At 37.7% G+C, this 22,814-nt stretch overlaps 2 protein-coding genes across 4 annotated transcripts in view; one reads left to right on the top strand and one right to left on the bottom strand.

Moving 5' to 3' along the window:
- Positions 1-153: 153 nt before the first annotated feature.
- Positions 154-9,394, bottom strand: ppm1k (protein phosphatase, Mg2+/Mn2+ dependent, 1K). Of its 3 annotated transcripts, none has more exons than XM_034899678.1 (8): positions 9,176-9,394; positions 7,457-7,978; positions 7,221-7,321; positions 7,047-7,100; positions 5,237-5,402; positions 4,025-4,169; positions 3,344-3,478; positions 154-2,747 (listed from the first exon to the last, which is right to left on the bottom strand). In XM_034899678.1, exons 2-8 carry the CDS (start codon positions 7,924-7,926, stop codon positions 2,616-2,618), a joined length of 1,203 nt encoding a protein of 400 aa, XP_034755569.1. In that variant the 5' UTR covers positions 7,927-7,978; positions 9,176-9,394; the 3' UTR covers positions 154-2,615. The 3 variants fall into 3 exon arrangements, with proteins under 3 accessions (XP_034755569.1, XP_034755579.1, XP_034755587.1); XM_034899688.1 differs by having other exon boundaries at positions 7,457-7,981; positions 9,176-9,343; XM_034899696.1 differs by lacking the exon at positions 7,047-7,100.
- Positions 9,395-10,721: 1,327 nt separating this feature from the next.
- The window catches only part of herc3 (HECT and RLD domain containing E3 ubiquitin protein ligase 3), a 22,821-nt gene continuing 10,728 nt past the window's right edge, over positions 10,722-22,814 (top strand). Inside the window, exons 1-13 of the mRNA XM_034899664.1 lie at positions 10,722-10,827; positions 12,733-13,085; positions 15,444-15,603; positions 15,934-16,010; positions 17,138-17,359; positions 17,694-17,785; positions 17,941-18,071; positions 18,350-18,501; positions 18,946-19,001; positions 19,453-19,577; positions 19,776-19,835; positions 20,920-21,031; positions 21,615-21,804. Of these exons, the coding sequence (XP_034755555.1) occupies positions 12,863-13,085; positions 15,444-15,603; positions 15,934-16,010; positions 17,138-17,359; positions 17,694-17,785; positions 17,941-18,071; positions 18,350-18,501; positions 18,946-19,001; positions 19,453-19,577; positions 19,776-19,835; positions 20,920-21,031; positions 21,615-21,804 (1,600 nt within the window). The 5' untranslated portion in view covers positions 10,722-10,827; positions 12,733-12,862. The remainder of the gene's footprint in view (positions 10,828-12,732; positions 13,086-15,443; positions 15,604-15,933; positions 16,011-17,137; positions 17,360-17,693; positions 17,786-17,940; positions 18,072-18,349; positions 18,502-18,945; positions 19,002-19,452; positions 19,578-19,775; positions 19,836-20,919; positions 21,032-21,614; positions 21,805-22,814) is intronic.

The following is a 22,814-nucleotide window of genomic DNA, read 5'->3' as shown; positions in this document are numbered from 1 at the left end:
GCCTTGATAAAATGGACAAGAAGGTAAATAGGTTGACTATACATCAAATGTCAATGTCATTTACATTCTGGTTATGACTGTGACATTGTACAGTTAAATGTTTAAATAGTAAGTAAACAATACTACATACAGTCAATTTCAACAAAGACATCATTGTTTGATGTTTAGTTTTTAATCGAAGTGTACCAAGCCATTCAGACCAAAACACAGTACTAACAGTGTTGTTAAAACAGTCACATTTAGGTCCCAGATGCAGGCACACAGCTGCAATGATAGTATTTTAAAAGGCAGTGAAACAATGTATACTAAATAAAAACACACTTTGATAGATAACTTTAACAGATGAGGAAGAAGGAGATGTAAATTATAAAGACTGAATCATTGTAATAAATCAAGGTATCATTCAATATTTGAATGAGTGAGGGGTATTTACAAAACTCTATAAATGGTGATTGAGGACAAACTGATGGCTACGCATTTGTAAATCTCAAAAGGTAGAACAACAATGACAACAGCGAACAAAAACAGAAGAGTGGATCTAACGGTTAAAGCCTGCCTTACACTGGAAATATATCCACTCACTGAGGTCAGCAGAGACAACTTATTTACTCTTATACCCTGCGGAGATCGATGGTTTTTAGTCACGGAGCGCATTTAAGCAAACATTCACATTGTCAAAAATTGCTCATTCCTGAACAATTCCATTGCATTAAGTGCTGTGATATTTCTGAGTGACACAAATGGTGTAAATGAGTTACAATCAAACGATGTAGCTTTACACAATAAATACACCTAAGCAAAAGTCCTGCGCTTATGAAATATTCTGATATGAGACTCTCTTCAGACAAGTTATTAAATAAATGAGAACTAGAGGTTTTCCAGATGTACATAAATAGAATTATTTACAAAACATAAACTGTACATTTCGGTACCCTTAACACTTCTTAGTGCCCTTACAAGACCTGTTCCAAATCAGTACAGATATTAACACTTAATTGCAAGAAACATGAATATCCTATTATTTCTTTTATAAATGTCAGATTCAGCTACTGAAATGCTCATATAAATAGAATTAAGCCATTCCATTAACACTAGTTCACTAGATCACAAAACATTTAGGGTTCATTTTACCAAACCATCAAGATTGTGCAATTGTACACCAATGCTCATTTCATCAATTGGATACTTTGACCAAAACAATGAACAGGAAACTCCAGAATTGAAATAAAGTCATCAAGACCTTCGCTGATTTTGGTTATGATGCTTATAGTCCAGTTGCTTCAGAAGTTGTGACGTTTTGTGTACATTTCAGTAGATGTTGTACTCTTATACAAGAGTTCAATTAATTCCTATCAATTGACAAATAAGTGCTGTTCAATTATTACCCCACTGTTTTCTATGCTTGTAGTCCTATTCTTATTAAAGACAAATTTAAAGACTGCAGACTTTAGAGAACTGGTAAAATCCAGATGCACTATTGTGAATTATTAACGTCAAGTTGCCCATGAAATAATAAAGTGCAAACTTTATCACAGAAGACCTGAGAGGTAAGCCTTTTTTTCAGAACTTTTATTTTTTCCCCATCTGTCTAAACATGTTTAGTGGCTAATTTGTTTGTTTATTGTTGTTGTAATACTCATTCCGGCCAAAAGAGGCTGAAGTGTAGCACTACCCCATGTTCTGTTCTAAATGGGACAGAAAGCATTCGTGTTTTCTTTTATGACTTTTCCGTCCTTGCTTTCTTTTGGCTAGAAATTTATTTTAATTTGTGCTAATTTGTCATTGGCCAGTAATGTATTTTTTGTAGCCTATTGTGAAAGTGAAACTGTATGTTGTCTTGCACATTCAAGCATTTATGCTCTATTCTTGGCCAGGTTGCTGTTGCAAATGAGAATCTGTTCTCTACAGTCTACCTGGTTAAATAAAAAAAAAGAATAAAAAAGAAGGCTATATATTTTGCTAACACACAATATATGTACTTTGTGTGAATAAAGAAACTAAAACTCACCTGGAAGAAAACTGAATTATTTCAGTCCTATTTAAAACAGAGTAGTGATGCACTTCAGTCTCTTGTGGCCAAAATGAGCATTACAGCAGTTTGAAACAGGAAAAAAAGTGCCTGATCCCCCCCCCTTTTACAGATAAAAAAAAACAACACTTGGGAAAAAATTTAACTGAAAAAAGTTCGCACTTGCCTCTCAGGGCTTCAGTACATTACAGCTAAATAGATAGATTATCTAAATGGCAGACAGTATGAAAACGAGTCTTAAAATCTTGGCTAATGTAGAGCAGGCTACATAAACACAAGTGACGGCTTTCATGTCATCATGAATTCTGTCTGCCATTCAAACACTTCTCAGCTTTAAGCACCTATAAGGTCATTGGCTTCGTGGTAGATAAAACCTTTATAAAAGAGGATCGTTTTCATTTTGTGCACGTGATGAATTCAGCCTCTTACTTCACAGAGGCTGATCAATATCATGCTTCTCTAAATATCATGTTATTGTTGTTTGGACACACCTCACTTTTTATGTTGTTTTCACAAGGGCACTGTTGTTTGATTGTATTGCACAGATTAATTAGGTCCTCAGACCGCAACCTTTTAATCCAACTGACTACGCCCAGCGACCACTGGAGACAACACTTCTGCTGAAGGAGAAACTTGTGTCCGAGCTCTTGTGCTTTCCCCAAGCACCGAAGGGCACCACGATAATTGTGCTGTTGTCCTCTGAACCATACTGAAGAGCCTGAGAGAGAAGAGGACCATAAATACAATAATTATAATTTAAAAAAAACATTAACACGTGCATAATTATTATTTACTTACTACTTGAACTCTTTAGACACTTCAAACAATTGTCTTTGAACTAAGATGACTTAACGCTCAAGGACCATATTGCATTAATCACCACTTAGATGTCTTTCTATATTTATGAGGGGAATTTAACATGTAGGTCAAGCTATAGTGGAACCATCCCGGTTTTGGCAGGGGTAGCAAATAGTTTCTTAGGAATACATATACTTGCAAGATTCATCAACAGTATTGTTTGTTGCTACTGCAATCAGAGTTTATGATGGTTCAACGTTTTCAACCTTGCTACCTCGGCTCACTGTGCGACCACGGCAACCATAGAAACCACAGGGATGGAAAAAATACAGAAGCTGATTTTACTGGTGGCAACCACCCACTGTCTGAAAGCACGATCTTAAAGATGACCGCCAATAAACAATCTACTTATGCAATTGGCGAGGCATCAAACCATGGCCATTCAAATCACACTCCTTTAAACACATTGTGCGGTTTCAAAATGGGATTATTACAAGACAAGTATGAACGTCTTACCTGGTCAGATATTCTCTGAGCTGCCTCCTTCGGGTCGTGGCACTGGTTTATGACATTGCAGATCTCCTGGCTATTCATAATGAAGTTGATACCGTCTGTGGTCAGCGCCAAGAACGAGTCGTGGGCATGGTGCAACTGAGGAAAGGGCAAGCAATATTTGAAACATTTCTAGCTTTTTGAAACTATTGTTCCACCAAGTAGTACTGCATTACTGTCATTTATAAGAAAAGAGAAATTAACCAAAACCCGGAATGGGAAACTATGATGCCACAAAAACAGTCAATCCAAAAGAATACCTAATTATATTCTGTGTTCATAAACATGGTTATTCAGTTGAATATGTTTGCAGAAAGGAGAACAGTTATACAATATATATGCAGATGTGCAAAATGTACATGATCACATAATATTAAGGTAACATGTACACAGAAATGTCAAGATGTGCAGATTGTAATAATTGCATTGCGCACATTCCGCTACAAGTCTGCGTTGCAATTGTGAGGTGTTACATACAGTATGAACCATTATAAAGAAATTTGTGTTGAGAAGCTGAATTTGTCACTATACAAATTCTTAATTTTGAGACAAATTATCAATGCAGTAAAAATCCTGTATAAATTAGACTGAGACACTTAGTGAACCAATGTGAAAAATAATCATTTTATACTTTTATAAACTTACAGATACTCTCTTGGTCTCTGGCTCAGCAATGACCCCCGTGTTCTTCAAGTCAAAGTCTCCGATGCTGCGTGTCATGGCCAACCGGCCGTTGACGTTTGACTGTCCAAGACTATTATAGGTAATAAAACCCCCACTTTTCTTTATTCTTGATTCAGGTGGAGAGGGAGAGAGGTACACAAAGAAGTTTGTTAGTTCAGTGAGAAAGAGAAAAAATAATTACTTTCTCATTACTGCAGATGCAAGGATTCTGAAGGTTTTTGAATTATCAAAACCTAAAAATAGGATTCTGAAGACGCAGAAAAATAAATCTGATTGGTTGGGTTTTATTCAAGGGGGTATATCCAAATTTAAACAATCAATGGGGATTAGGGCACACAATGAGGCTGCCTAATTGTTTGTTTCTCATCCAGTCCTTTGTTGGACAGTTCAGTAGCTGCTTTTAACAACTGAATGTTAATCTTCTCAAAGATACGAGTTTAGTTGCTTTCATTTGGGAAAATGAAAATTTATCAGTACTGTTTCGTAAAAGCCTTGTGAAGTATTTGGTGAGCAAAAAAGGCAAAACCAACTCCGATGTCTGGGAAAAGTTAGCTAACCCTGTAGTCCCTCTGCCCTTCGTAGTAGACGTGGCCCCCGACACCCTGCATTCACTTACTGTTTAAAACTTTTTCTAGCTTGGTGGGGATGCATACCGCCCGAAACACAAAAAAACATAGTAATGTTCCTTCAGCATTTAGCTTTTTTATGGTTAACCTGTATGTAAAATGAGCCAACATGAGTCACGTAATATTATCCTAAGGTACCGTCTATGTGCTGGATTTTTCCTTAGGTAGCTAGTAAATAAGCCCACAGAGGGCAACATTATTGTTTTGGCACAATGTTTAGTAATGACAGTAGGCTAGTAGTGGTCATAGTGAGTGAAAATGTGAAGTGTGATGCAATACTGTGTTATGTATCTGGAATTGTTCATAAGCTGTGTAAAGTTATGTGTGATATCTGTAAAGCTGAACAGTAGTAAAACAGATTATTTTCTGACCCAAAGACTCTTTCTGTGAGATAAAGAACACTAAAAGATTATACTCTGGACACTTTCTATTATATCAAAAGGTTAGGGAGTAATCGTGTTAAATAATCATGACTATTATTTTTTCCATAATCAAGCAGACCTACAGCAGACAATCATCCCCTAATTTGTCTAAACTGACAATGTACCTCTCTTTCTCATCCCTCCTCTCAGGAGTGTGGTCCACAGTGAGTTTAAGGGCCTTGCCCTTGCGACACAGCATTGCACGGCTGTCACCCACACTGCCCACCACCAGCTCAATGCCGTCCCTCAGCAAGGCCACAGTGGAGGTGCTTCCTACATTCATCCCAGGTACTACAGAGACAAAAGAAAACATCAGAGGTGGAACGTGCCATAAAAAAGCCCACACAAGAGCGTCACTGTTCACATTGTTCACAACAACCACATGGTTTATCTCAGACTCTCACATTCACACATGGGCGGGAAGTCATACAGTGGAGTAGAGACACAGTAAACAATTGAGTCACACATAAAAGGTCAAAACTGTTTAAACACAAAGTAGAGGTCCAGAGCATATTTTAAAGCAGAGGTCTAAGGCTGAAACTAAAAAAGAATCAATGTTAACTGACACCACACTTAAATTCCATATTTTGCATGCATTTATCTAGAGACTAGAGACTACAAATATGAAAAATGTAACGCAGAGTTAAAGGGTAATTCTCATTAATGCAGGCAATTGTAAGATGTCATTTTAAAATTCAATCCAGCAACATGGTTCTAGACAACTTTATGTGTCTAGAAAATGTAACTACACAAACATTAAAATGTAGTTCCTTAAGGGATGACAGGTAATGAAACAGCATCAAATGTCATTATGTGGCTATATCAGCTGACATTTGTAGGTCTGCATTGGACCTTTAACTCTCTCCAAAGAGAGACATGACATGAGTAGCTGGAAATTTTTATGCTACGTGTCAGCCTAACCTACATATCAAACATGTTGCATCTCATGGACAAGATCTGTCACTGACGACATGCATATCATACAACTTGTCAAACTGAAACACTGTCTCACAAGAAGCTTTGCATACACTTGGTGAGAGAAGAAAAGAAAAGGAAGAGAGAGCAGATTGAGAGAAAGATAGGGAACCTTCCAGTAGTCCAGGATTTAGGACCCGCTGGACTCTCCTTCAATATCTAGCCTCTCGTCATCCACATTGGTGCCAAGGGCCTCCAGCTCTTAGCTGGGTCAGCAGCTGCCGTAGATAACATGCACACACACACACAGGCATATTGGGACATTTCACACAGCGTGGCCGATGTATGGCCACATTACAGGTATACTAGCCTTTACAAAAACAGATAACCTAATCAGACATACATATGCTGTTTGAGAAAAGTCAAGCTAATTTGTTTCTACAATAAGTTTCTATACGACAAGGGCCAAGATGTAGCCCACATTATTTATTAAGTGAAATGTTTTGCATTCATTTGTTTGAGCAGTGCTCAAATTACCCTTAATACCCATGCTAAACAATGTACTTTGCAGATTGATAAAATATTAACAGATGGGTGACAAATTAAAGGAAAAAAACAACATTACATGTATTTGTAAAGCGTTGGACTACCACTAGAACTTAGAACAGCTTCAGTGGTTGTTGGTCTAGAATCCCTGAACCTCTACGGAAAGATATTCCCTTATTTAGGGTTTATGATGGTGGTGGAGCGCACTATAACACTGAGGTTGAGATCTGGTGACTGTAAAGATCATTGCATAATAGTCACACCTTTTCATACTCATCAAAACCCATTCAGTGACTCCTCCTCATGGAAAAATACACGTTATGGTTATCCACACAAGTACTCACTTCTTCCTTTAATTTGTTGCCTTTCTGCACATGTAGATGAACTGTGAAGCATGAAACACTAGTGTTTGCTCTACTTGTAGCTGGTTTATTGTTCATCAGTTAGTAAGTAACTTTGGGTTAAATGACAGACCTCTAACCAAAAGTGCTTGGGTCATGTCAGTTGGGAAATCCAAGGCGTCAAAGCCTAGGTAGAATAAATAAGTTAGGTTTCGAAGAGAGAAGAAAAAAAAAAGTGTAATTACATAAATACATGTGTGTATGCATATACACAGTATATCTATGGACATGTCATGAAATAACGTACCACTTGGAGAGAAATGCAGATGCCTTGCAAGAGCTTTGTCTATTTCAAGGAATGCCTTGGTTAAAACTACTTCCAGATTGGACTCCTCTGCCACAAGGTCCCTGAGAGAACAACCAAAAGGCTACACTGATTAGAATGTCAGCTACAAAAGGTGTGACTGTTAATCAGTCAATTAATTTCCTATGACAATGACTGGTATAGATATTTGATAACAGCACATTTATTGAATTCCTTACTTGATAAATTTCTCCATGTATTTTTCACAAAAGTCAGCTGCTTCGGGCCCTCCGTGTCCATCAAACACAGCAAAGTAGAGAAGGCTGTCACTCAATTGGGAGACCTGGAAGCGGTCTTCATTTTCCTTGCGTTGACCAATGAGCGAGGCACAGCCTACCCTTGATAAGTTGACCTTGGGAATGGGCTTGCCATAGCGAATGCTGGAAGGCAGCAGAATGGGTTCATCAATACGATTGTCCCAAATGCCAAATGAATCCCAAGTAGTGGGATTGCCACTGCTATCTGCATCAAAGCGAGTGTTGCTGTGTAGTTTTCCTGAAGGGCTGTAAATTTGTCTCCGGAAGATTGTGAACTGGAGGTGGCTGTCCTGCTGGAATGAGACAGGGGCTATGGCCATCTGTAAAAGACCACTACGTCCCACACGAAGTCCACTGCACCTTGACAGGCGCGCAAAGCAGGCAGCTGACATCACCCTGACAGCTCAAACACTGGAGAAGCACTGGATGCAGAGGTAGAGGGATCTGCTGGTCAAACAATGAAGAAACCTTGTTAGTCTGGACCCAGAATTGAATGCCCCCTTACAAAAGACTTTGTTTGTTCAGGAGGGCCCAGCAGGACCAGAATGTCTCAAATGTCGCAGCTATTGCCACTAGTTCTGTGCTATTTACCTTTTCAAACTAGAAATACTATAACACACACACACACACACACATATACATTAATACCTATTTACAGTACACTCACTTTTTGCACCCTACAAATCATTTTTATTGTTTATACTTTAGCTGCACTCTTTCACACTTACTATTGCACCTGCTGCACAACAATCTCCCTTGGGATAAATAAAGTTCTAAATCTTATATTAGAACTTGAGGCTATTCTTTAACAAACCTATTATCTTTTGGTTTTATCTACTTCAGGCCTGGGCAATTGTGATAGATATTTTCTGATACTTGACAAATTACACACAAAAAAAATCATAGGAAGAAAATAAATGAAGACCGTTAGCTGCAGCTTATTGTCATATTGTCAATATTGTCATATTGTCATCTTTAAATCTAACTCCAAATAATCTTTTTACACATTTATACCTGAAAGCGTTTGTCTTGATGATGGAAAATAAGAATTTTGTGTTTGTCCATTGATCCTAATTAAAAATATTATGAAATCAACCTTGATTTATTAATGTGTTAATGTTTGTGTTAACAAAAACAAAACTGGGAAATAAACAATGTATACGATCAATATATGACCTTTCGATCCAACAATCAACGCGAAATGTATCAGTGGCGTTAACGTTACATAAAGATACATTTTTAAAGTAACGTTAAGATTTACTTTAAGGTCAACGTGAATGAATGATGCAACTCTTGACAGACATAAAGCTGCTTGCGCTAACAATATACGCCGATTATATAAACACAAGTGCCACATGGCGTGTGCCCGAGTTTCGGTAAGACCATTTTAATCCTCATAAATCGCACATACATATCGTAGTTATGGGAAGAGCAGCTGGACAAACAAATTAACAGCTTTTCGTTTTGGCGGCGTTAGCATTGACTAGCTAGCTAGCTAGCTAACTAACAAGCTACATAAGGATAGCTATCTTTAGCTGACTAACTAGCTCGGTTGTCTGCATTAGCTAGAAGTTCGCCGTTGGTCCTACATTACGAAGACCATACCCTTGACTTTTTTAGGTGTGTTAACTAGAACCATACCTTTGATGTTTTAGATTTATTAATACGCTTTATTCCACTATTAGTTTCTTGAAAATGTCTCGTTAACGAGCCACCGCCCTCGTCTTGTCCCGATTTGTTTTCTCCTCAATGTTATCAAACACGGCCTTTGATGTGACTTCGCCAATCAGCACTCAGCAGCCTGAGGAAAGACTACGCCTCCTTTTACGCCCCCCACATATTGCAGAGGATTGGTCCACGATGCGATTAATGACAGCTGTATGCACCAATCACTAATCGGCAACTTTGGCATTTCGCAGCCAGTCAGAGAAGCTTTAAATTTGAGTCCGGTAGTTTTTTTGTTTTTTGTATGTTTACATAAGCAGTTCCACCATAAGCACTAACTAAATTGAACTCCTGTCAATAAAGTTTAATTAGGAATTTGTTAGGTTAGAATATGTTATGACTGAAATTGAAATCAATAATAAATTAAGATTAAAATATAACAATATTACAGTAAATAGTGTTTATGTCTGTGTGTATGTGTGTGTGTGTGCGCGCGTGTGTTTGTGCTTATCGCTGCTGAGGAGAGCAGTGATAAACATAACATAGTAAACACCGATTGATGGATGTCTTCAGTAGAATAAGTATATTTCCCTTTAAAGTGTTACCAAAAATATATAAACATATTTTAACATAACTCCCTTTAAGGAGACATGTGTGTGAGCACGAATACATTTTATACAAGCACCACATATTAATTCCCTTTAAGAAATCTCATGGAAAAAACTCTTTGGATGTTCTAATAATTGCATTATTTTCACAATTTGGGTTTGTGACAAAACCAGTTGTCCGTGTGCAATAGCTGGTTTAAAATAGTAAAACACATGTCTCCTTTAAGTATTAAACTGAATGGCATAAAAATATGAATGATGCAATAGTCAGTGGGAGTGAAAGCAAACATTCACACACAAAGGCGCAAGAGTACAAACAAAATTAAAATCAAGGTGCAAACATGTACAATAGTGCAATATTCAGGAATAATATACAAAACTGTTATGACTTAAACTGTAAAGACTATACAAGTATAAATATAAATATATAAATGACAGTATAAGAAAAGTAAAAATTGAGTATATGAATAAATGTAAAGTGTAAGTACTGCAGTAGCAGCTTTAGTCACTGATGATATTTACAGTATATGTAAGGTGCAAGTAGTCAGGCTATGGTGACTAGTAAAAGGAGGTAAGGTATGAAGTAGTGTTGACACAGCTGGCTATGCGAGACTACGTATGAAGTGACTGGTGCAGGTGTGTGGGTGTTTTTACAAAGTTTTCTTTACAGCTATTGACATGTCTAAATACTGTGTGGCACCATTTTGCAAAAGCTGCAATCAAAATACAAAATACAGTAAAATAGAAACGTTAGCACTGGAAATATATAGTAGAGCTGAATTAATCAGATCACAGAATGTGATGGGCATAGATGTAACAGAGGGCATGCATGTATTAAGAGAACGGTTACCAGTGATGGATAACACAATTATTTGCCACACCTGCACTTCCTGTTTAGCGGGCCAATCGCAGGCTTGATCGCAGCTTCCCTGCAGTGACGTAGGCAGTGGTGGTGCTTCCTTGTTTGTTTTCTGAGCTAAAGCGAAACAAGACGCCCCGTTTCAGAATGCATATGTCCAGGTAAACACAATATTTTATTTTTGGGATAAACCAGCCATATTACAACATTGTTTTACTTAGATATCGGTTACATATTGGATTTCTGTGTTTTTAGCAATAGACTGATAGCGTTGCTGAGGCTTGCTAGGGTTAACTAGCTAACTATTAACTATAATAATGGCTTGTACGGGTCATTAAGCCATCTCATTTGATTTAGTTAATTTACTGTTTTTCTCAGCTAATGTCAGTGGAGATATTTAGCTGCGCCTGCACACTATGTTAAAGATGTCTACACAATGCAGGCCACTCCTCTTCACCTTTCCCTAACATCAAGCTAACGTAACCTTAAATGCACGGTGACAGTAGCTGGTCCATTTAAGTTACAGTTCACACTTAATCACAGGTAGCTATTAGCTAACGGGATTTACATTAAGTTAATTCTGATTACAATGTTTGCGAATACTAATAATAGCCCGCTTGTTATAAACATGAATTCCAACGGTCCCCTAGGAACTGTACACCAAGTTAGGGGTAAGCTTTAATTGTACACTGACACAGCGCTAAGCTCCGGTGAGATAGTTCTGGCTATGCGAGACTGTGACCTATAACAGAGTTATTCATGTATAATGCAGTGTCTACTAACTGGGGTCTTACAGTTCATTTTCAATATTTAATACAGTCTACAATAAAATACAATACAATACAGCCAACACATTTTGCTGGAACTGTAGAGGAACTTTAAATTGTTGATTTACCGTTATGGTCATTTAAGAGGCTGCAGATTATTGTGCTGTAGCGTTGTATTGTACTATACTACTGCTACGACTAATGATTACCTTTATTTGCGCTATGCATTTACAATCAAAATAAGAATAGTGTTTTTTTAATCAAATAGCAAGAAAAGGCCTAATAAAATACCATGTACAGAGGCGTTTTAAATATCTAGCCCTCCCATTGTTGATATGTAACAGTTTTAACAAAAAAGTAAACATCTTAACTAGGGCCAACATTAGACATTTATTTTGATTGTTAATTAACCTGCCCGTTATTTACTCCATTCACAAAAGAGGGAAAAGTGGCCATCAGAATTTCCCAAAGTTCAAGTAGACATCCTTAAACGGATTGTGTTGTCTTAAACTTACAGATATTCAATTTACTTTTATTGAGGACAAAGAAATCCGGAAAATATTCACATTTGAGAAGTCAGAACCAACTGTTTTGTTATTTTGCAACTAATGCATTTTTTAAATATTTGTTGATTCATTGTCTGTCAGTTGACTAATTAAGGAATCAATTAATTGTTGCAACTTTAATTATAAATTCATTATTATTATTATTATTATTATTATTATTGGATTTATTGCAGGGAATGATATTTCTGCTCACACAAATATTATTTATGGTGGAAACTATTCAGACAGGGGTCAGATGGACATAAAAGAGAAAAAAATTTGGTTCAGAGTGTAGCCGTGGTTGTCCTTGATATGAATTTATTTGGCGATCCTGGTTTTATAGCCTCTAATGAATTTGATTAGGTGACAGATTCTTGCATTTAGTACCATTCAGTTTTCACCTTTCCTTGTCTTTCTGCCTCCTCATATGTCATTTTTATTTTCTATTCCCATTTATTTATTACTCTTGGCTTACTCAGTCAGTAACATGCATGTATTGCATGTGGATCGACAGTAAAGTGGGACTGCTTGAAGCTGCTTAAGCCGGGATTACACTGACAGGGTTTATTTCAACACACTGCCCTGTTCTTCGGTCATACTGCTTACATCATTCTTACACGCGTCCATATCCACCTCTAGACCCATAGACTTTACTCTTAATAAACATCAGTGGTTCACACATGGAGCACGGTGATCAGGATGAGTTCCTAATGAAGAAAGATGTCATAAATACCCTGTTTTTGGTTTCTTCCAGGGTTGGGATTTACATAAAGAGGAGAAAGAGGGGCTGCTCTCAAGACTGAACATTTTTTGTCTTCCTCCATCTGGCTGTTTCTCACTCTGCCTCTTCTGATTGGTGCTCATCCCCACGCCCCCTCGCCAACATGCTGTGTTGGGGGAATGCAAAGGATGGACAGCTGGGTATTGCTATGGAGAGGAACCCCATGTTTGAGCCAATGAACTGTCATGTGTTCAGTGGCAGGGGCCTGAAAGAGATAGCCTGTGGAGGGCAACACTCAATGTTCCTGCTGCATGATGGTAGTGTGTACACATGTGGTTCTAACAGCTGTGGACAACTGGGCCACAACAAACCAGGGACTTCCCCAGGTAAGCTTTTAGTGTAAACGGCAGATTCACTGACCTTGGAGTGATCATTATGAGTTGTAGGCTGTTGCACCACACTACTGCACTGTTTTCAGTAGGTGTGAGTGGAAAGTTACAAAAGGTGTGAGAATGTGGGTGGAAATGACATGGTGTGTCTAAAAGGGCTGTTTGTATTGGGAGTGCTTGGCAATGTTGACCTCTCAGGCAGTCAACCACTTTAGTCCAAATTAAATATCCAGACAACTATTAAATGACAACTCTTGGCAAACTAAGATATTGAAAATGGCAAACGTTACACCTGCTTGACATCAGCGTAGTAGCATTGTCATTGTGAGCATGTTAGCATGCTGGTGTTAGCATTTAGCTCAACGTAACACTGTGCCTAGCTTCAGCCTCATAGAGCTGCTAGCATGGCTGTAAACTCTTATAATCTTGTTTCTGTATAGCAAACATTGGTGTTAGAAATGACAGATTTGGGCTTCATTTTGAAACCATATTTATTGAAATCTCAAATACGTAAATTATTACAAGATATGAATATTAACATTCAAATAAACAAGATATTACATAGCAGTTGCAACTGGACGTTCTATTGTAGAGTTACACCCTCATAGCTAATGCCAATATACCAACATTAGGATTTTCCGGTTAACCCTATTTTTGTGTAAAACTAGTTTTCAAAAATGCAATTAAATGTTTACGTAGTTGTATTATACATACAAATGTGCTTAAATGCAAAGGGAACTGTGAAGAGTATCAGTATAAATGTATGTGCCTCCATTTCTGAGTGTGTTCTTTTGGAAACATCAAATTAAACAACTAGCCACAAAACCATTTCTATGAGATTTGAAACACTCTCATGGCTCGGAAGTTGTTGCAGACAGTGGTAGGTCAGTGTTGGTATCATGTGTGGTGAAGTTTTTGTTACCTTGTATAGCCATGTGGGTGAAGCTGTAACAACAATGAACACATTCAGGAATCACTGGACCTTGAGCAAATAAATACATATTTAATATCATATTCATGCATACCTAAAAAACCCTCTGATAAAGGTGTAGGATTAATATCTCACATGTTGTAAAGCACTTCTATTCACATAACACTTGATGTGTTATGTGTCTTGATGTGAATGTTTTAGGCCTTCATCAGGCACGTTTTGTTACTGAAATATATTATTTGAATAAGCCTATACAATGTAGATTGTTAATTAAATGTTTTTAAATCATATTGTGGTATAAGCTCCAATGAAACCCCAGCATCAGATTATTGCCTATTTGTAATTTTTCTAAGCAACTGTAGCATTTTTAACCCAGTAAACCCTCAATGATAAACCATTTCTATAGCAGAAACCAAACAGGAAACTAGTGCACCAACAGCACTCACTGACAGTTTCTGATTATCTGCACCAAACAATATGTCATCCTCACATGTGCTTGCTTCCTACAGCATTTCTCTAATGTGTGTGACACGGATTATAGCAGAAACAAGCCCGTTTTTACAACGCACATTAAAAGCATAGAGGACATAGATTTGTTTTCTGTGCATGGATAGTATCATACATATTCTCTAACCTTTGAATCTCAGGTCATATTATGTTATATAAACAGTCTGTTTTCGGCCTGGGTACTATAGAAGTTTGAGGGGTCCAAAAGATGAGATAAAATGCCCACGCTAAATTCCTCACATGGGTTGGGTCCATGAGGGCATAATGAATCTTACTTTGTTGTTATAAGATCCTAAAGTAAAACACCATTTGGACACCGTAGATGGCTAACTGAAAAGCTACAGTATCAAATGATATTAGGGAGGTGTTACCTTGCCCCCCCCCCCATGTGAAACCAATTTCTTCATTCTTTCTGCCATTAGGCTCTTAAATGATGGCAGTAACCTGTACATTCAGAATTTGGAATCCTGGGGAAGCATATTGCTTTAATTATTGTATTCATTACTTCACTTAAATTGGATTTTGGTTATAGATTTATTTTGCTAATTTTTGGCAACCTTTGTGTGCTTTGCTTATCATGCCTTGGCTACTGATTTGTTGACCTGCTGCTACTGACATGTTGGTTGATTGAATGACTACGATCGTATTTATTCTCGTCTGCTGTTTATGTGGCTGGTTGACTGCAAAATTGAATTGCCCTTTTGGTGATTAATAAAGTTGTTTGAATTTAATTGAAATGTATTACAATCATAGACCAGGCTGGTATGTAACAAATGAGATAGTTGCTTGACAATAAAAAAAATTAAAAAAAAAAAAAAGGAATTTACATCTACTCTGTAAATACTATTCATACGTTAATCTATTTTTATGGTTGTCATGAAACTGCTAACCTCCGACGCTCTTCCTCCTCTCCACAGAGCTTGTAGGAGCTCTGGATACTCAGACGATAACAATGTTGTCGAGTGGTCGGGCCCATTCGATGGCGGTGAATGAACAGGGTCAAGTGTTTGCGTGGGGAGCCGGTGAAGGGGGCCAGCTTGGTCTGGGGACTGCAGAGGAGGCTGTTCGAATCCCAAGGTGATTTAGTAGCACACCATAGAGGAATTAAAGCGTTTAGCCGGACGGAGGAAAAAACACTTACAAGCATTATGACTGGGTTCAATTTGTAGGGACCCAGACATCCAAAATAACGCTAGGAAATGTTCTGTTCACACGAAATTAGAGTTAGGTCCCTTACCTGTGGACAATCGCTGAACTTTAACCACGTGACTTTGGTAGCATTTAATGACATCTCCTGACAACTGAAAAAAGAGGGTGTTTTACTGTAATTTGTAATTTCGAAAAAATCGAGTAGCCTCGGGCATGGTTTTTAAAGTTTGATTAACAATTTTTTTTTTTTTTTCCTAGGTTGGTTAGAAGGCTGTGTGACCACCGGATCTCTCAAGTAATGTGTGGGAATCAGCACTGCGTTGCACTTTCTAGAGGTGTGAAAGACACAATCTCTTCATAGCACACCAGCACCGTTTACGTCTGTTTTCTTGTGTCCATCTACTGTTTGTCCAAACTCTATCCATGTCCAGTTTAAACTTTGCATCAGAATGCATCTCAATTTCATCTTGACTGACAAATTGCAATGTATTTTGGTTCCCTACACATATGATTTTGATTTCTTTCTGTGGGATACTTTGACCATTGGCTGGAGCTGAGGTGGGTCCAGCACTTCAGCAAATAATATGAAAAAATCACAAGTGATTCAGAATAAAGCGGCACGTGTGGCTCTTTTGTGTGGGTTTAGATCAACTGTTGATAAAATGCATGAACAACTGACATGGCTTAAAGTTAAAAATAGATTTGTGTATTCGCTAATATGTATTCGTTTTTTTACATAACATTATAACAAACAAAACACCTTTTACTTTATACACAGAACTAGCCTTTACTACTGCTATACATCATTATCCAACGAGGCATGCAGTAGGAGGGAGTTTTATTTTTCCTAAAGTGAAAACTAAGTCAATTCAACGTTCAGTTAGGTACAGAGCAATGTGTGATTGGAACTGTCTCCCAACAACTAGTAAACACAACTCTCAGTATGGCTTTAAAAAATCACTTAAGACATATTTATTTCAAAGGAATTAAATATTTAATATAAAATTAGTTGGTACAGGGCTTTTGTTTTGTTATTGTATTTCTTAAAATGGAGTAATCTATTCGGAATAGTGTCTTTTGTTTAATTTTTTTATTTCATTAATTGTGTTAACTGTAAGATTTACTTATGATTTGTATTTTCATATGTATGTATGTGTGTGTAATGAAATGTTATGAGTATTGTCAAGGAAAGATTGTAGGACCCCAGGAAGAATAGCTTTTAGTGAATGCTAAAGCTAATGGGGATCCAAATAAAACAAACAAACAAACAAACAAACAAACTAGGAAATGTCAGTCACAAAGGCTGAGAGGAATAGGCTGACACACCTGTCAGTCAAGAAAACATGCCCTCCCCCCCCAAAAAAAACACTGTACATGCTATAATTTATAAATAACCACATCAGTTTTAGATCCCACATTACCAAACAAATGTTGTATACAGTTACCTATTTTTGCTTCTCAGATGGTCAGCTGTTCACATGGGGCCAGAACAACAGTGGTCAGCTTGGTCTGGGGAAAGGAGAGCCCAGCAGGCTGCTGCCTTATCCCCTGAAGTCTCTGGCTGGTATTCCCTTTGCACAGATAACCACCGGGGGAGACCACAGCTTTGCTCTCTCTTTGTCCGGAGCTGTATTTGGTTGGGGCAAGAACAGAGCTGGACAACTGGGTCTCAATGATAAACAAGGTAATAATCAGTAGCCATACACTGCTATTTAAAATACAATGATATATTATGTAGATTTAACATTTGCACTTACAGTATTGTTTTGACACCGGATAAAAGAGTGTATATGTTCCATAGAAGCACTAAGAGGTTATATATGGGAAATATACAATCAAAAGTTTAAAAAAAAAAGCCTATTGGACAGTAAAGTCACAGATTTATGGCTTAGTAGCCATAAACTACATGATTCAAATGCAGAACTCAGTAATGTTCATCTTATTCATACCACTTTTTTGTAATTACATCAAACAGCGTTGAACAGTGTGACCGTGCATGTTTATGTTCCCTTCCTCAGACCGTGCTGTTCCGTGCCACATCAAATTTTTGAGATCTCAAAAAGTTGTTCATATCAGTTGTGGAGAAGAACATACAGCAGCCCTCACAAAGGTATGAATATAGGCAAACCCTCACCAGTGCTTTTCAGTTTCAATTCAAATATCTAGACATTATAAGCATATCCTGCTGCCTCTGTTAGCATGCCACCAAATGTTAATATATAATAATTCTGAATTGTGTCTAATCCTGTATTGTGTCTCTGGCAGGATGGCGGCTTGTTTACATTTGGTGAAGGCTCGTGGGGTCAGCTGGGTCATGGCTCCACCAATAATGAACTTTTACCCAGACGAGTGGTGGAGCTCATGGGCTCTGAGGTGTCCCAGATCACCTGTGGCAGGTACTGTTAAACCTTCACAGAACTTTTGTTCACCATTTAATTTGGTACACATGTACAATCTGATGTAACTCACTCTTGTGAAGCTTAAAGTGTGTCAGAGAGTTGTTGATTGAACACCTTTCTGACAGTATTAACAAAAACTAAAGCTCAAAAGATCGCAAATGGGTTCCAGGGTCATTGGATTGCCTTACAGTAGACTGTTATTAATGAACTCAGTGTTTTAGAGGCAGGTTATGTCCCTCTGCATCCTAAATCTTGCTTTTCCCCCTTTTGTCAAGCTACCATACGTTGGCCTTTGTGCCTTCCTCTGGTGCGGTGTATGCATTTGGCTGTAACAGCCATGGCCAGCTTGGCACAGGAATGCGGGGGGATGCTAAGAGCCCATTACCTGTCAAGGCCAGTTTCCTGACTGGAAATGTTCATACTACAGGTAAGCAGAAGACTTTGTGCTCACTTTACAGGATTTATAAGTCTGGCTTGATTTTGTTGTTGTTGAAATGCCTGGCTACTATGTATACTTTCCCTATTTTATAGGTATTATATAAGTAAAAGCAATATAATCTTGTAAAAAATACAAGCATGAAAATTTTTTGTTTTGTTCAGGCATAAAGGTAGGAGAAGTTATGTGTTTTAAAACAAAAACATATTAGGGAGGATGTAGTAATGTAATGTAATATTTTTAAGGGCTGAAGTTTCAGTTGAAAATGATTTACTGTACAATAAAAAATATAACAACTTTAAGTAACTATGGGTTTACTTGTAATAAAAGATGCTATACAATTTCAGTTGACATCTGAATAACAGTTGTAAAATGTTGGCCAGCTAACATGCGGTTTCTCTTCCCTTTCTTTATTATGATCAAAACAACATGCAGTGACCAGAATCATCAGTGGAGGAGACCATAGCTTCTTATTGTACTCTAATGATCAGGTATTCGATTTAATTAAGATTTGTTGCCTAAACTATGACATCAGTTTTATTTGTGACCAAAAGTTTAATTGTTTGTATAGGGGAGAGAAAGCATCATTAAAGTCGCATAAGGCAACTGAGCTAGATTCTTCAAACCCAAAATAACCTTGGTTTGTTGATGTTTTCCATTGTATTCAGTTTCAGTGTTTCACCACAGGGTGGCATTAATGTCTAAGCTCTTACTAGTTCTTATAAAGGAGCTATAATTAATGTGGAGCAATTATCTGCTACAAATATCTAGCAAATTACCAGGAATGTGCACTGATAAAGACACATTCAGCCTCTGCAGCAAAATAGTTAGACTTCAGGCGTGGCCTATTTATTTTATCTTCATTAAAGAAAACAGACACAACCCAGATTGAAGCCCGAATGTTTGTTCTGTATTCTTGTCTGTTTGTCTTCCTCTCTGCAGAGTTACGTCCCCCCAGAAGACTTCAGAGTGATTAATGTCAGTAAATCAATCTCCCAAATCAATTATGAAAGATTAAACTCATGGCGGTTAAAGCTGATGTACAGCACAGATTCCAATGTCAAAAAGTAAGTCAAATAATAAAAGGTGTTACGTGAAATGTAATAGATTGGACTGTGTATTTACATATATATAAATAATGCTCATTCTTGTTATATGTTTAGTATTAATAATTGTCTTACTTATAAGACTATATATGACTTTTGTTTCATCAATTGATCAAACAGTTTTCACAGTGAGGCTCTGTTATATGTTTTTGTGCGCAGAGACATCATAATTCAACTCTCCTCTACGGCTTGTTGGAACGGCAGCTTTTTGGATCAAAGGTACATAAACACCACGTTTGCATAAGTAAATAAGTAATTAACTCAACATTTTAATCTCATTAAACCATTGTGCAATGCAGTGGTGAAAAAAACTAAGTATATTTACTCAAGTCAATGTTAAAGGACTTTACTTGAGTGTTTCCATTTTATGCTTCTTTATACTTCTTCACCACTAGTTTTCAGAGGCATATATTGTACTTTTTTACTCCACCTCATTTATATCAAAGCATTAGTTACTAATTTTTTTTCGCACATTTTAGCACATTTACCACCAGTCACATATACTTTACAGAACAGTTAACCATTTGGCAAACCACGCTGTTCTGTTATGCTCCAGACATCCATTTGTTCATGTACATGACTGGACCAGGCAACACTTTAAGCCAAGGTTTCAAGAGTCTGTAAATTGATTTTTTTTTACCACGAGAGAATGAATGGAAACCAATTGCTGCCTGTAACTGTAGGAATAAAAATACATCAATAAAACTGTATTAAAACATGTTTAGCAAAAATATTAAGTATACATACACTGTAGGTGGGGACCTACAACTTGTTTGTTGTTTGAGGTACTGTTAATTTCATTTTGGCCCCAGAACTGCTCATTTGGTACTTTATGCTCAGAGTTCTTAAAAATAAAGTGGATGGGCTCACACTCACAGTGTAATATCTGCATCAATGTTTTTCGTTTGGCAAACAGTCTCTGCAAAATCAGATCTGTTGTAATTGTGCTACGAATATATGAAACCTGAGCTATAAGAATGTGAAGGCTTACGCTGTAAATAGTGGTTGTCCTTCACACTGAGGGGTTTTGTTGGCTTTGTGCGGGCCTGTTTATCAGTTCATACTCACTATCCTCGGCTGGTATCCTCGGCAAACAGGAGACGCTTAGGGATTGACTTAAATATCTTCAGGCTGGGCGTTCACCTAATCGTTGGTGTTTAATCCAAAGTAACATTCACCTTTATTATCGAGGCTTTCCCTCGACTTCCCTAAATCTGAGCTCTGACCTATTTTTATCCTGTTAGCGATCACTAAGACATCATAGATAGCTAACACATAATTGTGTGTTTGTTTGCTTTCTAAGTGATGATACCCACTTCAAAACCAACCCAAAGATCCCCGGCATCGATCTCAACTCTGTCAGAAAGCTATTTGAGACGCTAAGCAAACCCGCTTTCTCTGGACTTCTGGAGCAGGTGAAGATCTATTTAAAAATGTCTATGTGTACAAGGTAACGGCAATTTGGTCTGTTTCGCTCTTCTGACCCAAAACTTGACATTACTCAAACTAGCTATCTGTTTTGGTTAAAGGAGGACCTGTATTGGATTTCTAGCTTGTGGTTGTAAGAAAACATCCATATGTGAACATTGAGCTTGTTTTGAAAGAACATCAAGTTCTGCAGTAGATTCATGGCAAAAACTGCACGAGTGAGTCATGACCTCTAACATTAGCTCAGTAATGATAGGTTTGGGCTTCATGCACCTCATCCCAATTTGAATTATAATCTGTGTGGTGACAGATGCCACATACCAAACCACTAAAAGCCTCTCCCAAAATGTAGTGACTGATTTTTTTTGATGCAAGCTGTTTTGGAAGTGAAGAGGATTTCATAAATTTCTCTGGTTCATTTAATAATACTTGTAGCTTTCAAACATATCAAAATATAATACATTTCAAATACTTTTCTCCGTATAACAGTAAATATTGTTCTTTATAGCTGTGTAATTAAAAGTAGAAATATACGCAATCTGTTATACATGTCTCCAACTCTCTGTTTAGGCCACTAAGAGTTTTGAGAGTATGATGATCCCTCAGCTGCCGCGCTCCCCTCCTGATGTCGAGGCCATGAGGATTTACCTCATCTTGTCTGAGTATCCAGCCCTGATGGACTCCAAAAACTACATCCGCCTCACTATCCCCCTGGCAATGGCCATTATCCGCCTAGACGCCAACCCCGGCAAAGTATTAGGTATCATACTTGCATGCACACACAGCAATTTCATTTTGCTTTAACTGGTGCCCGTTGAAAATGTGCCTGTTTGGAATGGGCTGATTGCTTGGCCTGTGGTGTTTTTGCTTGTAGAATTCTTCAAAACCAAATTGTACCCTAAAATTACTTAGAGAAGAACCCCAAACCACTTCATATGCAACTCCACTGTGTAGCTTAGTATTGACTTACTGTATTTACCTTACATAGAACGTTGTAGATTCAGAATGTAATCACAAAATATCACATTAAAAAGGTGAAGTAATTAGACATTAGCATCATGGACTCATGGCAGTAAGCTACCCACCTGGCCCGTTATGAGAGCTAATCAGCACACATTTGTGTTAATCTGCCACCAGGACCGGGCTGTTTGTGTGTGTGTGTGTGTGTGTGTGTGTGTGTGTGTGTGTACGCGCAAAGAGAGAGAGAGCGAGAGAGAGGCATGTCTTATGTCGCAGAAGTGTTAATTTCCATACAGGTTTGTTGGCTTGACTGTAAAAGGTTAGGTAGGGGATTTGATTTGCGGGGTATTTTGGCGACGTTAATGTTATTAGTGTTGTAAATTAGCAGTAATCTTAATTAACCCAACCCACGTTGAGTCTGATGAAAACTGCTGTGTCCGCCCGTTTCAGCTCTGAGATTTTCTTGCATTGTGCAGCACTGTGAAGGAATAATCTCTGAGATTACGTTATGTTCTGCCTCTGGTTAGAAGTGGTGAATGTAGGCTACAGCTCAGAGCAACTTAATGATATATAATGTCTTGCCTTTGTTTAATATTTAGTGTTGACTCATGTGTTTTTATTGAGTTTCCTCTTAGCGTAATAATAGTCACTGAAAAGCGTAGGGCCTTTTTTCGGCCAAACTTATTCCATATAGTAGTCGCGATGTTCCTTTCAGCTATTCACTCGTGCTCCAGGGAAAGTGAAGAAAAGTTAGTTTGGAACTGTATATCCAGCAATCATGTAGCTAACGTGGCTAAAGAGTCAAAAGCG

The sequence above is a fragment of the Etheostoma cragini genome, chromosome 2, assembly GCF_013103735.1.
Source record: "Etheostoma cragini isolate CJK2018 chromosome 2, CSU_Ecrag_1.0, whole genome shotgun sequence".
NCBI lineage: Eukaryota > Metazoa > Chordata > Actinopteri > Perciformes > Percidae > Etheostoma > Etheostoma cragini.
The sequence above is the reverse complement of the archived record's forward strand: the minus strand, read 5'-3'. Positions and strand labels throughout refer to the sequence as shown.